The sequence below is a fragment of the Camponotus floridanus genome, unplaced genomic scaffold (assembly GCF_003227725.1).
Source record: "Camponotus floridanus strain SB8 unplaced genomic scaffold, Cflo_v7.5 scaffold67, whole genome shotgun sequence".
NCBI classification, from domain to species: Eukaryota; Metazoa; Arthropoda; class Insecta; order Hymenoptera; family Formicidae; genus Camponotus; species Camponotus floridanus.
The window spans coordinates 1,106,430-1,123,885 of NW_020229835.1; the positions used below are offsets into that span (position 1 = coordinate 1,106,430).

At 26.3% G+C, this 17,456-nt stretch overlaps 1 protein-coding gene and 1 pseudogene across 2 annotated transcripts; one reads left to right on the forward strand and one right to left on the reverse strand.

Moving 5' to 3' along the window:
- The first annotated feature begins 223 nt into the window (after window positions 1-223).
- On the forward strand, window positions 224-3,471 carry LOC112639465 (annotated as a pseudogene).
- Window positions 2,915-16,752, reverse strand: LOC105256814 (lipase 3-like). 2 transcript variants are annotated; one of them, XM_025413476.1, is made up of 10 exons: window positions 16,738-16,752; window positions 16,413-16,514; window positions 11,002-11,178; window positions 10,249-10,429; window positions 9,459-9,573; window positions 8,460-8,706; window positions 7,660-7,818; window positions 7,314-7,541; window positions 6,090-6,253; window positions 2,915-3,948 (listed from the first exon to the last, which is right to left on the reverse strand). In XM_025413476.1, exons 3-10 carry the CDS (start codon window positions 11,152-11,154, stop codon window positions 3,924-3,926), a joined length of 1,272 nt encoding a protein of 423 aa, XP_025269261.1. In that variant the 5' UTR covers window positions 11,155-11,178; window positions 16,413-16,514; window positions 16,738-16,752; the 3' UTR covers window positions 2,915-3,923. The 2 variants fall into 2 exon arrangements, with proteins under 2 accessions (XP_025269261.1, XP_025269260.1); XM_025413475.1 differs by lacking the exons at window positions 16,413-16,514; window positions 16,738-16,752 and having other exon boundaries at window positions 11,002-11,382.
- Between the last annotated feature and the right edge of the window lie 704 nt (window positions 16,753-17,456).

Here is a 17,456-nt window from a genome sequence, read left to right on the forward strand (position 1 = left end):
CTAATTAGGAACCGCAGTCGGGGCCCGACTGGGCTCTCCAGTTAGGAACCCAACTTGGCAAATCATTACATCCCTGGCCGGGTCCACACCGGGCTTGTTGGCTAGGGCCCGATTTCAAATCGGGAAAAGCAGCCAGGAACCCGGTCAGGGCCCGATTTCAATTTCTACCAGGGAAATAGAATAATATAATATGTTTTCTTATAGAGATCTATTATTAATAAATATGTTTCCTTATAGAGATCTATTATTTCCTTCACAAAATTTCGTATGATTGCATTTTCCTCAAATTTACATAATACAGGAAGGAAATGTACATATAGTATAGATTTGTAAGTTTTGTATTGTATCTTGAGTAAAAATATTCATGATATATTATCTCTAATTTAACATAACAAGTTGTTTATAGCAAAACTTATAAAATTAATGAATATTAACATACATATTTCAAGATTATGTATATTATTTAATAGATTAAACTATTTCTTTAAAATTCAAAAATTTATATGCATTCTTACATTAAAATATATATTTTAAATATATTTTAAAAAATTTTTTTAAAATAATTCTATAAATTATTATAATTTAAAAATTAATATTAATTTTTTTAAATATATTTAAATTTTATAACAATTACTCTTTATATTAATTAGATATACATATATGCATAATGCAAAATTATTCTCTGCATATTTAATAGAGAAACAAATTCTATTATTTAGAAAATAAATAGTATACCTTATCGCACAAAATTCAGCTTTAGATTAATGATACGAGTGCCCTTTTTATCGATTCTTCTTTCAGCTGGAAATGATAAAAAAAGCGGGTTATCACGCAGAGGCTCGTGTTGCAACGACAGATGACAGTTATGTCGTGTATTGCGCAGTATTTGACGTTATATCGAATCCCAGGTGCAAACGATTCTCTACCTGTGCTACTGCAACACGGTCTGTTATGCAGCTTCGTTGACTGGATCTTTCTTAGCAAAGGCAAAGCACTCGGTAAAATCCTTTATATAATTATCCTTAGCAGATATTCCGAAATCATATCCTTAATATTCTATCAGAAACATGTCTAGAAAAATGCCTAGAAAAATTATAAAATTTAAATAGCAAATAATTTTATTTTAATTGTAATGCAATTTTTAATACATCTTACTTTTTGAACATTGTTAAAATTTATTATGTGTTTATTATACATATTTTTACATATATATTTATTTCATAATTATATATATCATATATTTAGAACTGTTTATTTAATTAATTTAATTAAATAATAATTCATGGATTATAAATCAGAACATTCACAATCTTTATCTATTATTATTATTAAAGAATATTAGGTAAATATTAAGCAAAGATATTGCAAGGATATTATATGAAAAGGTCTAAGTTTGTCATAAATGTTGCAAACAATTTCCTCGGGATTTTAGCTTATTTATTAGCGGATCAGGGATACGATGTTTGGTTGGGCAATTTTCGTGGTAATACCTACTCGAGGGCGCATATTTCCCTATCTCCTTCGAACTTGACATTCTGGGATTTCAGGTACTATAAAATAAAAATAATATGATATATAAAAATAATATATTTATAATAAAAATGCTTATATTATATAAGCATTTTTGATAAGTATTTATTATTTTTACTTATTTAAATATAATTATATCCGGAAATGTCACGTTTGCCTATTATAAACAGTATAAAAGTTGTATTAGATGCAGTTTTTTTAGTAAGATGATTTTTTAGGCCATTAGATTTGCAGAAAATTACGTTATCTTTGTGGAAAATGAGAGAAATAAAAACATTAGAATAATGTAACAAACTTAATTTAATTTTCAGTAATCAATATAAAGTAATCAATATAAGAGAAAAAGAAACAAAGATATATATCGTAATTTTAATTATATTTAGGCAGAGAAATATCTAATCCTTTCATCAAAGGATCAATAGAAATATAAGAAAAATGATATTGTTGATAATTTGACGCGCAAAATTTGAAAATAAGCAAGATCGGTGCATTTTATGATGAAAAGTTACTTAGAATTTCAAGCATCTATTGTGATTTAAAAACGCAAATCTAATGATATTAAAATTTGTCACAAATGTCCTTTTGATATTTATAACTTCTCGTTGAAAAACGTGACATTTCTGATCGTTAAAGTCTTAAAAATGAGTCTTAAAAATATTTATATCACTTTTTATTAATTCTAAAACGTTATCAGTATCATGTTTCCAAATAAATGTTTTTTAATATGATCATAAACATATTTATTACATTTTGTGATGTCAATTGAATTTTCAATTGATTAGCTTCAATGAAATGGGTATCTATGATTTACCCGAGATGTTCACATATATCACGAATATTACATCTCAATCATTGCACACATACATCGGTCATTCTATGGGTACAGCTAGTTTTTACATAATGGCATCAGAGCGTCCGGAATTCGCACGAATGGTGCAAAAGATGATCAGCTTTGCACCAGCAGTTTTTATAAGCCATATGAAAAGTCCGATAAAATACTTCTCTAAAACATTCCCCTTGGAATTATATAAGGTAAAGTAATTTAATCTTCAATTATAATTTTAACGAGATGTTCTTCAACGAATTAAAATTAAAATCCAAGCAACTCTCAAAACTTCTGTAAATCATTCCATAAATAATTCTAAGCTAATTTAATTAATTTTTTTAATAGCTTGGAATTATTTATGGAATAATTTATGGAATAATTTACAGAAGTTATATAAATAAATAAATAAATTTTTAATAGAAAATTTATTTATTTACTATGTTTATTAAAAATTAATTAATTTATTTATTTACTAAATCCCCAAAATATCGCAAAAGTTGGAAAAAGAAAGAATAATAAATAAATTATACATTACAAGTAAAAAAATATTTTCCTACAGCTGATCATGCGACATTTTTTCCACAACGAATTCCTGCCACAGAACAATTTTTGGAAGTATCTCGCGAAATACGGTTGCGAACAGAATATTATTGAGGAAAAGATCTGCGCCAACCTAATATTCATAATCTGCGGTTACGATCGCGAGGAATTGAACTACGTGAGTAGATTCGCGATCGAAATAAAATGTCGATTATTACGAAATTTTCATCGTTTGAAGATCGTCCGATCATGCTTTAGATTGAATTTTAGCGCATGTCCTTATTTAAACTCTACTACCTATCATCCTAAGTTACGATCCGGCTGGAGCCTCGACCAAGACAATTCTGCATTATATCCAGATATACCAAACCGGCAAATTTCGCAAATACGACTACGGTCTCGATAAAAATCTGTTGGTGTACAACTCATCGGAACCTCCGGATTACAATCTGGAAAATATTACGGTCCCTATCGCGTTGTTCTACGGTCTTGATGATTGGCTGGTTGATTCCGTGGTGAGTAACGAAGCAACGCGTATTCAAATAAAATATGTAGCGAAGATTAATTCACGTTAATTCTGCATAAGTCAAGTTTTAACGTCAAATCGAGAGGATAGCTTGAAAGAAATTGCCCGTGATGATTCACGAAAGGATTTTTTTAATAATGTGAGGAGGCTGTACCACATATTGCCCAATGTAATAGACACGTACGAAGTGCCGTGGCCCGAATTTATTCATGTGAATTTTATGTTGACCAAGAATGCGGCCAAACTCGTATACGAGAGAGTGTTCAAGCTTATGAAGGGGTAAACTGTGAATAATATTATATCGATGAGATAATATTACATCGTTAATTAAATTATGTAAATGATGAATATTGCACTAAAATTGAGTTGAAATTCCACAACTGTCAACTCAACTGTTAACTTAATGGAACGTAAACTGATAATATTCTTGTATTATTTATAATTACTGTAAAAGCGAATTAGATTCACGCTCGCGTTTTTAACAATCCTTGTTCCTTCTAATCATTGCGATGGATTGCAAAGATAGCTGCAATGTGAAAATCAATATAAATGTCAATTTGCAGATATAAATAATTGCAAAAATAAATAGAAAATAAATATAAATATTTGTAAAAATAAATATAAGATAAATATAAAATAAATATAAAATAAATATAAAATAAATATTGTAAATATAAATTTATATTCACATTTATATTCACAATTTATATTCATATTTATATTCACAATGTAGAAATAAATATAAAATGAATGTAAATATAAATATAAAAGTGAAAAAGTGAATAAATGTAAGTGAATAAATGTAATGTAATCTTAGTCGATCTTGCATTTTAATACATTATATGCTTATAATATATGTATAATTATCTATTCTGTATAATTATCTATATAATTATAATAATAAATGATCTATATAATTATAATAATAAATGGAATTTATATTAATATTATATTTATTATATTAATATTGCATTCTGTGTATTTTCTTTCTTTCTCTTTTTCTTTCTCTGCATTCTGTATATTAATTTTCTTTCTTTCTCTTTTTCTTGGACAAAATTTTATGATATTTATGAATTTTGAAAAAATAGAAATATTAAAAATGAATCTTTTTTTTTTTAAAATAATACGAAATATTCTAATTTTAAAAATGTGTATTTATGTAATATGTGTATAATATGCATACTAATACTTATATAAATTATATCGAATATTACATTTTTCATTGTGACAATTTAAACTCAACTTTTGCTTAACGTAGACTTTTATTTGATAATAAAATTAATAAAATAATATTCGACAGCTAAAACCTTATAAATATTACTTAAAGTCACAAAAACACATTTTTTATTAAAATGAAGATTATTAAAGCTAATCTCATAATCAGTATATGTATTAAAATTTGAAAAAAATGAAGATTTCTAAAATCACATAATTATTTTTGGTAATTCTTATTTTATAGATTTAATTATTATTGTAATAATTAGCAGAAAAAAACGAATAACATGTACATATATCATAGAAAATAAATAATAATGATAAAAAAAAGAGATCCTGATCTTTTTTGTTACATCTTATAATTTTGGATATATTTATTGCTATTTTATATTTGCTCCATAAAATATTAATTATATATAATATTATCACAGCAATTACACGCATGATTGAACACATTAAAATCTTACGTGTAAATATAATATATCTTTACGAATTTTCTTATTAGTTTTCTTAATGCTAAATTAATTAAAATCCTGATATTAAATGATAACTAAAATATTATCGTTGAACGGAAAATATGGTCGAAATTTTTTTTACATTTAATTAAAAGACTTAGCATTTTAATTTTTTTAGATTCTTTCGCGTACACATAGAGAATATTTGCGGATTGCGGAAAGAGTGATAAAGTAAAAAACAAAACATATGAATATTAGAATTTATAATAATTTATGTAAAGTAACTTTATATATATATATATATATATATATATATATATATATAAACAGACTGCATATATTAGTCGATTTTATGCAAATTGTTGCACCGATAAACACTGAGATATTTATGTTGTATTCAGTGCTTGATGAATTCGTTGAAATTATGTAATATTTATCGCATTCATCGCTCCTTAATCTCTGTATATTGCGAGAGTATAAAAAATGATTAAAAATAATTAAAATGGCTCCTTTATGACAGTATTTTTAAAAATTTCAAATATTCCGTCAATCGAAATGTTTTTACGTTCAATTTTATTTCTTCATATTTAGATTCTGAGAGAATTTTGGAAATTTTAATTTTTTATTTTGATAATTTTTATTTGCATAATTTTTATTTTAATTTTTATTTTCATAATTTTTATTTTAAATAGAGAATTTTGATAATATTTATTTATATAAGTATTGTATAAGAGTGTATTGTATTGTATTGAGTTCCTATTTTGTGTCTTATATGGATAGTAAAATTTGTCCATTTAGGAAAAAAAAACATTTTAAAAAAGGAATTTTCGTCAAAAATAACATAAAAATGCGTGTTTTGATGCTCGAAAATTATATCAAAATATATTGCAAGTTTTAATTAACAATTGTGACTGCTATCAATCATATCAAAATTACTAAAGATATAGTATGCAATATTCATCATTTATTTTGATTATCAAAATAACATTATACCAACGTAATATTATTTGGATTTTCCGCATTTATAAGTTTGAGTACTCTCTCGTACACGAGTTTAGGCGCATCCTTGGCCCATACAAAATCCACGTGATTAAATTTGGGCCACGGTACTTCGTATATGTCCACTACATTCGGCAATATGCGGTAAAGCCTCTTGACATCCTTGAAAAAATTCTTTCGTGAATCATCGCGTGCGATTTCTTTCAAACTATTTTCACGATTTTACGTTAAAGCTTGACTTGTTCACAATTAAGGGGTTATGCTTAGTCATAAAAAAGTAAAAAAAAACCGATTTTTATGTTTTTACACTTTCTTCAAGTATATTATATTGAAAATATTTCCTAAAAGTTTCAAATTAATCGGATGCAAATTGATGGAGTTATAAATGTATGTTTTATGAAGCGCTAGGATGTATAACTTTATTTAAACACGATTATAAAGCTAAAGCTCTGATGTTTTGAGGGCTATCAAATAAATAAAGATATATAAAGATATATACAAATTTAAATAAACTAAAATATATAAAGATTTAAATAAACTAAAATTACATGGGCCCGGAATAGATGATTCTGGGTAAATTAAAAAATCTGCATTTTATTTAAAAGTAAACTCGACATAAATCTTAAACGCATTTTTCTCGAAATCACTTTTTCAAAATCGGTGAGCAAGATATTTCGAAAACCATTACACCGATTTGCTTGAAATTTTGTATGCTTCTTCTACATATATAAAAACCTAGTAGTGAACGAAGGATTTTTTAATGAATATTTTTTTTACTTAATAAAAAATGAACAATTTTTAAGTCGAAAAAGAATATCTTAGAATCAAATAGCCATTTTGTCCCGAAATAATTTTTCGATTAATTCTTTGTTTATCTACCTGGACAGTTTTACATCAACTAGAGTTTATCGAATTTTTGATATCAAATGAATCAACTCCGAATAACATTGCTCACCGCGTAGTGCTTTTTAAAAAACAATATCCGAGAGAATAGTTATAACTTTTATGTTTTTTAATATTTTGTTTAAAAAAATATATAATAACATCCTTAATATTTGTACTTTTGAATAGAAACTTATTTGTGAAAGAAAAAATTATTATATTTTTCAAAAAAAATTCCCATCATCATACTTTTTTCGGTCTGCTGACTAGACATAACCCTTTAAGGCGAATTAATCTTCGCTACGTATTTTATTTGAATATGCATTGCTTCGTTACTCACCACGGTATCAATCAGCCAGTCACCAGTTGCGTAGAACAACGCGATCGGGATCGTAATATTTGCCAGATTGTAATCCGGAGGTTCCGGCGAGTTGTATATCAATAAATTTTTCACGCGACCATAATCGTATTTGCGAAATTTGCCAGATTGTGTTCCTTGAAGGTAGTGTTCAGCCGTCTTAGACGAGGAGCCGGCCGGATCGTGACTCAGGATGACAGGTAATAGAGTCTAAATAAGGTATATCCTGAAGTTTAGTTTGAAGCGCGATCGGAGAATCTTCAAATGATAGAACGTAATGATCGAAGTTTTGATCGGAATAATATTTTGATCGCAAGTCATAACTCACGTAGTCAAATTGCTCGCGGTCGAAACCGCAGACCGCAAATATAAAGTCGGCGCATAATTTTCGCTCTGCGAGGTTCTGGTCGCAAGCGTATTTCGCAAGAAATCTCAAGAAATCGCTCTGTGGCAGGAATTCGTCGTGGAAAAAAAGTCGCACTATCATCTGTAATCAAATATTTTCTAATTCGCAATGTATAATTTATTTGTAATTTTTTTCTTCTCTTCAAATTTGTAGATATTTTTGAGGATTAATAAATAAATTTTTACGCGATTTTTTTAATGGATTAGGATAGTTTGAAGAAGTCTTAAAAGTTACTTCAATCTTAATTTAAACAGGATATATATTAATTTGAAAACATATTAGTTTTTCAAAATCAATTTTTTCGAAAATTTTAAAAAGAAGCTAAAAGAGAAAATTTTTGCATTTTATTTATAAGGGATAAAATAAGAAATAAATCTTTCTTTAAATTTTATGACAAGAGAAAGAATATCAAGGTGGATTAAAATGGAAAATAACGCCTTGTTTAAACAGTTACAGTTTCTTATAATAGATAATTTCAATAAAATTAAAATTTCGAAAATTATTGGGATTCTTTCATTTATACAAATATTCACTTCAAAGTCTAAAAATAGATTAAAAATAGCATTAAAAATGATACTGTTGCGTGTTTATATATGTATAATGGAAAAACGAGACATAAAATGTGTCCTTTTTGTTTCAATAAAGAGATATTGTTTTAAATATAATTATTTCTCAATAATAAATTATTTTTTAACAGTATTGACTTATATATATTATCAGACCTTTATTTCCTTCCAGAAAGGTGCAATATAGTTTAATATCGGGCTTTTCACATTATTTACAAAGACTCCTGGGGCGAAATTGATCATCATTTTCACCATTTGAACCATTTCTGGACGTTCTGATGCCATTATATAAAAACCAGTTGTGCCCATCGAATGACCAATGTACGCGTGCAATGGCTGAGATGTCATATTTGTAATAAATGTAATCATTGCAGGTAAATCATAAATGCCCATTTCGTGAAAGCTGATGGAATATTCGATTAATATATAATATCGTTATAAAAAAATATAGCAAATATATATAAATATGTATCAGTCATTTTATAAACCTGAAAAGAAATGTATATACAGGGTGAAGGAAATGTATGGAAATCTATATTTTTATTTTAGGAAATACATAATTGTATCTAACAAAAAATATGTAATTTGCAATTAACAATTACATATTTTTTTTAAAAAACAACTACGTTTTTTCTTTACACCAATGGATTCCTCACATTACTTTGCATAAAAATATTAAGATAAGATAATCAAAAAATGAATATTTTATCAGATATATTTTGTGTATAATAAAATTAAGACATGCTTTTAAGTCTCATAACTCGAAAAATACTCAATGAAAATATACTTTATTATAATGTTTTGGAAAGCTCTCAAGATAAACCATAGGAATATGTAATGAGAAATAGGGAGTTTCATTTAAGTAATTGTAGATAATCTTCATGTGATCTTGACAACATCCTTCAGGGTCATATTGATCTTACTATGTAATTCGTTACTTGAAACCCTACAACTTTTGTCTGAAATAATTGTTTCTAAAATGCATAGTTTTCGAAAAATTTAGGGGTTTCCATACTTTTTTTCACCTTGTATATAAATATATAAGAATAAGCATATAAATCCCTCTACTTAAATTTAATGTCAACTTAACTTCGATATCGTAACAACTTCATCATTTTCAAAGTCATTATTTTTTATGGCGGCTATGAAACTAACCTGAAATCCCAAAATTTTAAATCCGACGGAGATAGGAAAATATGCGCCCTCGAATAAGTATTACCACGATAATTGCCTAACCAAACATCGTATCCCTGATCCGCTAATTGATAAGCTAGAATGCAAGAAGAAGAAACATATTTATAATTTACAATACTTGTTGCATTTGTTTGTATCTATTATTACATAATTAATATCTTCTCAGAAATTGCATAATTCTTTAATTACATATGTCCCAGCAAACCCCAAATAACAGTTATAGTTTTTCAAAATCAAATTTTTGTTATGTAACTGTTACATAATACGTAACATTTATATTGTTGAGTGGAAAATTATAACTAAAAGTTATATAAATGTTATTTTGTGTTTACTGAGGTTAATATTAATTATTAATTATTTATAATAATTATTAATATTAATTATTTTAATCACTTTGATCGTGATTCTAATTTATATGTTAAAAAATGTTGAAAAATAAATAAATATATAGCGAATTCCAATTCAGACCATACTCACTATTATTCGATAAGTTAAATAAACAATTTTAAATATATAATTTATATTATTGACACACACACATGTATAAAAAAAATATGTGTCACAAATTTTAAAATCTTTTAATAAATAAAAAACGTTAAAAATTATATTAAAAATTCATTAGAAAGATTTTTGGACACATTGTTTGCTATTTAAATTAGAGTCTTTTTTAAACGTCCTTCTAACAGAAGAATAATCAGCAATAATATTTCGGGCTGTCTCTTAGGAATTAAATAAAGAACGAAGAATGTACCGAGTGCTTTGTCCTTGCCAAGGAGGACCCAATCGGCGGAGGTGCATAAAAAAGCATGCAGCATCAGTACGGGTCGAGAATTGTTGCCACCTGGGATACGATGTAACGATAAGAGATAGCCATCCTCCGTCGTTATAACATGAGCTTCCGCGGGATAACCCGCTCTCCTTATCATTCCCAGCTAGAAGGGTCAACGAAAGAAAGCATTCTCAAAATTAATGTAAAGTTACGGTAAATTTATGTGATAAGATATAAAGTATAGTATTTATTTTCTGAATAACAGGGCGTCTCCACAATAAATATGCAGAACTCATTAATTTTGCATCAGGCATCGTATCTAATTAATATGAAGAGTAATCGTTAAAAAATTAGTAGAAATAATAATTAATTCAATAGAAAAATTAATTATTTAATTTAAGGTGTCGGAATATTTTTGGAGACTATAAAACGGGGGAGGGGGATTCTTTTGAATGACGTAATAAATAATATGACAGACTACTCATAAAATTATTATAATATAGTAAAAAATAAAATGTGAAAACCTTTCGTTAAATTTATTTTTTACATTAAACATTGTAATATTTAAACATAACATATGTTGAAGATTGTTATTTTCTCGGGTAAATTAAATAAAATAAAAGCGAAATAAATCTAATCTAATTGTGCCAGGAAAAATTATTTAATAAAAATAAAATAAAATTAGCTCGAATAATAATATAATCAAAAAGTTAATTAAAAAGAGTATTTATTTACCGTGTCGAGATTGACATCGGGGTTGGAATTAGTGTCGTTCAACTGTTGCCAGCTCATCCATGATAACAAGCTTGGCTCGAATGTTACGTTTGCAGGAGCCGCACCAGGAAAACTGCAGAGTGTCAGTAGACCCATGATCACTGTCAATTTCATTGTGTGGACGAACGATTTAAAGAGCTGCGAAAAAAATGAATTTTTCGAAGTATCGGAATATATATTAACGGAGAGGAGCAGGAACGGAAGAGCGAGATGAATATGACTGCGCGCGACTGCCGTTTGCGCGCAAGAGAAATATAATTATATGCAATATTGTTTTTTTCTTTTGTTAGAATGGAAGGATATCGAATGAAACATCGTCAATATCTCGTTTATTATTGGAGGAGCGTTCTCGTTTACTATTGGAAGACATGAATCTTGAGAGTTACTTTTTATATTCGTGACGTCACGTATTTGTGATTTCGATTCAATGAAACAGAAACTCGGATGAAGTTTGTCTGGTGCTTTTCGCAAGTAATTGATTCTCGATGCTTGAGAGAAGGTCACAGGTCTATACTTCGATTTAATATTGACAGTATCTTTTTTAAAATAAAGTACATAAATATTCAAGCAAGAAGAGATATTTCTGACCATGAATGCGCTTATTAATAATCTTTGAATTTATCAAGAAGAATCGAGAAAAATCGTATATCATTGAAATATAATTTGACTTAAAAAGAGATTGACATTTATAAAAATATTCTTTAACTTCTCCTGTAACTTTCTTCATATTTTCCATTTAATTTATTTGAATTAATTTATAATAATATTAATTTATTTTAATAAATTTATAATTATAACAATATTTTTATTATTAATCTTCTTGATATTAAATTGCGATTTATAAACATACTTTTGATAGATAATATAATTAATATATTATATTATTGTAGAAATAAAATAATGAAAGATAATATTATAAATGAGAAGAGACTGTGTATTTTTATACGAAATTCTTGTGGAAATATGTCACTTTTATGTTTATGTTTTATAAATATAATTTTTATAAATATAATTTTTTATAAATATAATTTTATAAATGTCACTTTTAAAAATAGTTAGAATAAGGTTTAAACTTTTCACTGCTTCAATCAATATTTTGAATCTCAAGATGAATTTCACGTGAGTAATCATTCCGCTTTTTATCCGTATCTAGTCTCAACTAATCTCTACTCAAAATACAACTATTAAACCGTTCAAATCTCATAAAACTTCAATTTGAATATATCACTTGATTGGCTTTTGAGATAAGATTTTTTATAATGATCATTGATTAAAAGATATTAAGAAAAAATATTCATGTATAAAATACATAGAGATTAAATTAAAGTAAAAATAAACATAATAAACAAACGTAACATATGTGGTCTACAGTAGTATCCTTAATTAACGAATGAATTAAGTTATTTGTATTACAAATTTATTAGGAATTTCTTATCTCGCGCGAAGATGAGCATTTCTGTGCTATATCTCACTTATTTGATTGATGTATCAATTTTTGAAAATTTCTGCGATAACTGAAATACATATTAAAAAATGAAAAAGGCCATATTTTATTTAAATCAAATTGAAATTTATTTTCTTTTCATAAAAATATCTTTTAAAATTGTTTTAATAATTTCTTCTGTTAAGAAAAATAAAGCTCGATGAAAAAAATTTTCTTAATAGAATATATTTTGTTGAAAATAAACATTAATTTTATTGATGAATAATTTACTGAAAGTAACAATTTTTTCCACAAACCTCGTATCCTGTATTTATAATTTAGAAAATATAACATTTAATTAATCGAAAAATTTGTTTTTAAAATAAACAAAATAATAGAAAATTATAGAAAACATTTAAAATAATAGAAAACATTTTATTCAATATCGATAATTAAAAATCTTACGTTCCATTGAAGCTTCAAATTTTTTTCGTTTTGTGTTATGCATGTGTTTCTTCAATTCGAAAATTTTTAGAAGAAAATTGTCTTTTTCTTCAATTTAAGTACCAAAAATAGTGCTTTTTAATGATGCACGTACTTCAATGTAGCGCATTTATATCTTTTACAATCGATTCATTACGTTGAACGATTCTCATTCTCTTACGTGTAAAATTATTTATTTATATATTGTATGTATTATATATGTATTATATTTATATAACTTCTGTTTAAGGAGATAAGGAATTAGTAAAGTATTGGTAGAGAAAGTGCACATTAATATGTATAATACCTTCTTCGTCTCCAACTTATAATTGATGGAGAGAAGTAAAGGAGAAACGATTGCCCTATTTTTATAAGTCAAGGCAAGATTACATAACTTGCATCATTATTGCGTGGCTTAATGGACAGAACATTCACTTTCAAAATACTGAATAAAATTATAAGAATGTACACAAAATACGATGATCAATGAAAGAATCCTAGACAGCTCTTATTCATGTTTTAGGAAAATTTCTCGAAAATATTTATTTGAATTTTAGTTTCTATTATATATGAATAATATTTAATTTATCTTTTATATATACTATATTATATGTTTCATTTATATATTATGTTATATTTATATATTTTTATATGTGTTATATGTTTTATCAAGAGACGCAGTAGTGTCTTGAAGTCGAGTCATCACTAAGGCGCAAGACACACCGTATATCTTTACGCGAATGGCTAAGTTGCGAGTAATGCATATTATCGGTTCTCAATAACCGTTGAATCAATCAAATTCTCACACACACACACACACTGTTGATAAACATAAAATAAAATCGCACTCTTTTATTCTCGACGTAATTTTATATTTAAATATATCATTAATTTTTGTAGATAATTATGACAACTATTTTACACAATTTTTTTTAATACAGCAATTTTTTATTAAAATAATTTTTTGTAAAATAGTTTTATACAATAATGTTTTACTACTGAGATGACTCGACTTCTTTTTTTTACCTTTTTTTGAAAAGGTAATTTTTTTAGGATATAATAATACGTAAAATGATATAGACGGTAATTCTAAATCGCGTATTTCGCGCGTACAATTTAATCAAGAATCACAGAAGAGGAAACTAAAATAATAACTTGTTATTTTGTTGCGATTTTTATGGATAATATTTTTTATGGATAATTTTATGGATAATTTTATGAATAATTATAGTTTTAATGATGCTTAAAGTCAAATATATTTCATACTCGACAATCTAAACATAATTCGGATTGTGCATTAGAAAAAGCGTGATAAAAAAATAGAATTGTAAATTTAAATAATTAGCATAATTTTAATAATTAGCATTATTATTTATATACGAAAAGTTTCGCGACACATCAATCGTTTAATAAATAATTAATCTATATTTTGAAATACTTCTATAACTTAATATTCCACATATTTTGGTAAAACCTGTCGGCAATTATCAATAACATAATGATATGCGGCCTTGGCGGCCAGTAGCGCATTATTGTTTATATATCACGACCTTATTAGCATTCGCACACTTGAGTAAAGTAATGCTGCGAAACGCTTCGTATAATATCGTATTTTTTTTCTAAATCCGGTCACAATTAATGTCGAAACATAATTTGCTATAATTATTACAATTAATAATTAATTAACTTTTGATAAAATGACAAAATGATAAAATGATGTTTGTATTTGCAACTGATCAACAAGTCCTCGACACTGTTACGAGTCATTTCATTCTATCTTTTTCTTTTTCTTTTTTCCTCTTAAAAATCTTTTTTTAATTTATCATCTAATAATCAAGAGTATGAGTAGATATTACACAAAGAAAAAGAGTGATTAAACGCGTTAATTTTATAATTTCTTTAATTTTTCTAACAGTTGAATCGCAGAACTAAATAATGAAGATAACAATAAGAGTCGTAATTCGTACATCAAAATTGTTTAATAAATAATTAATCAATAATTTAAAATATTGCTCTATAATTTAATTAATAATAATACGGTATTTGATTTGCAATATGTAACGCGTCAATGTTCATGTATTTCGATCATTATCATTCGCGCGCAATTTAAAGAGATCAGAAAATTATTTATTATAATACGATTAATTAACTTTTAATAAATAAGACATAATACGTTATAATACTTGTACATATCGCAACAAAAATTCTCGAAGTATATTTCCCATGATTTATTCATTTAATCAAATCAGAATCGTAATAAAAATAATAAATCATCGTTTCGATATTAATATAACCAGAAATTATTTCTTTAATAATATTTTTAGAATTGAATATAATTTGTTCGCGATGGTTTATTCTTATTCTATTTTTCTCATTCTATGGCCTCATTCTATTGTGTTTGTGTGTGAAAATGTATATTAAAATAATCAAATAAAAAATATAATTAATAAAATAAGAGATTCCGTGATACATTAATCTTTTAATTATAATTATATAATTAATCTGGATAATTTAAAATATTTAAATTTCTCTATGTATAAATATAATATTACACTGCTCTCTTTAATATTCCGTGTATACAATGTGTTCGAAAAGTCCCGGACCGGTAAAATATATCTTGAAAGTGAGACATTTTAGAAAAAAATGTTTCATACAAAAGTTATTGGGTTTCAACAAATGCATTAAACACCAAAACTTATTTGACTTTGAGTGTAACCATAGAGAAGCTCTTAAGATCAACTTTAAAATTTTAAACACAAATCTTCAATTTTTATTCAATATTCTTATAGCTTATCTCGAGAGCTTTCCAAAACACTATAATAAAATATTTTTTCATTGAGTACTTTTCGAGTTATTAGACTGGAAATAATTTCTTAATTTTACATAAACCATAAAATCTAGTAAAATACTCATTTTTCGATTATCTTACTTTAATACTTTTATGTACAAAATAATGAAAGGAATCAATTGCTGCGAAGAAAACACATAATTGTTTCTAAGAGAAAATACGTAATTTGCAATTACATATTTTTTCTTAAAAACAACTTTTCGAACACATTTACGTGTTAAAATATGTACAATATTAGGGCAACGAATGGATAATAACACCATGTTCAACCTTGGCGGTGTATGACGCGTTAATGTTTATACATACAAGTCACGGCCTTGCGTTCATCATTTGCATGACACTTGAGCAATAAGATGCGAAGTGATGCGAAATACTTCATATATTGTCAAATTAATGATTAATTGAACGACTGCTTTTGTGATTTTCAATTACATTAATCTTTCGATCTTATAATTTGTAAAAAGAAAATAAGAACGAACAGTCTGGATGGCAACCAATCAAAATATAATAAAAAGGAAGGCTGAGGATATGACGTGGGATGTTAAAACGAGAAATGAATGAGAAATGAAAAAAATAAATCTAAGACAGAAAAATGATATAATTTGTTAAACAATTTACCTATAGTATTCATTCGAATTATGTAAGCTTTACTGGTCAAATCGAATGCCTTATCACTCAAAATTAAAATTGTAGACAATCTAGAAACTCGATCGCAGCTCACTTTTAAATGAATGATAACATCAAATTAGTAAATAATAATATTTAATAAACATATTTAATGAATATTACGTACATTCAACCAAAACGTGAATTAATGTTGTTTCACAAAAGTTTGTGTTTCATTGGAACGTACATTTAGTACATTTAGTTTTATCGTTATTATCGAACTTTTATCATCTTTTTATCAAAGACTACGTGCTTTATGACATGAGCGTTTACTTACTCTTTCCTCACCATCAATATTAATAAACATAAAAACAATCCAATAAGTTCATTAATAAGTCACATCTCATTTTGGTCCAAGGAGCACTTGTCAGCTTGACAGCTTTCGTTCAGCTTTTCGCACAGATTGATATCATTTATTTCGATCCTAAAGATGATAAACTTAATAATAATTTATTGAAACACGATGAATGTAATTTACCCTAATTTATACCTTCCGCAAGTATATTAAATTTGATTGATTGATAGAACCTCGATGTGTTTTTAATATGTCACAATCGTACATATAGCCGTCATTTCATGTCGATAAGCGAGATCTCTAGTAATTGAAACAGAAATTTGTCAGAAATTTCGGAAACGTGTTTCACTTTCTCGTGATGGCGTTGATCGTCGCGGAAACCAAAGAATAAATTCAAATATGTGTACATTATATTGTACGTGTGCGTTACATATAGATATAATAAATATTGAATTTATAAAGATCGATCTACAACAAATATTACACTTATGCGTTTAACAAATATATGCTTTAGTGATAAAAAGCATTACAATTTTTTTTATCTTATGTAAATGTGTATATCGTATTATATGTTATCTTATATGTTGAGTTTTATAATGTAATGAAATTTTCATCATAATGATTTTTATTATTAAAAATTATCATATTTCGAGAAATTATTCACACATTTTTAAAAAAATAATATGTTTCCTTATTAGAAA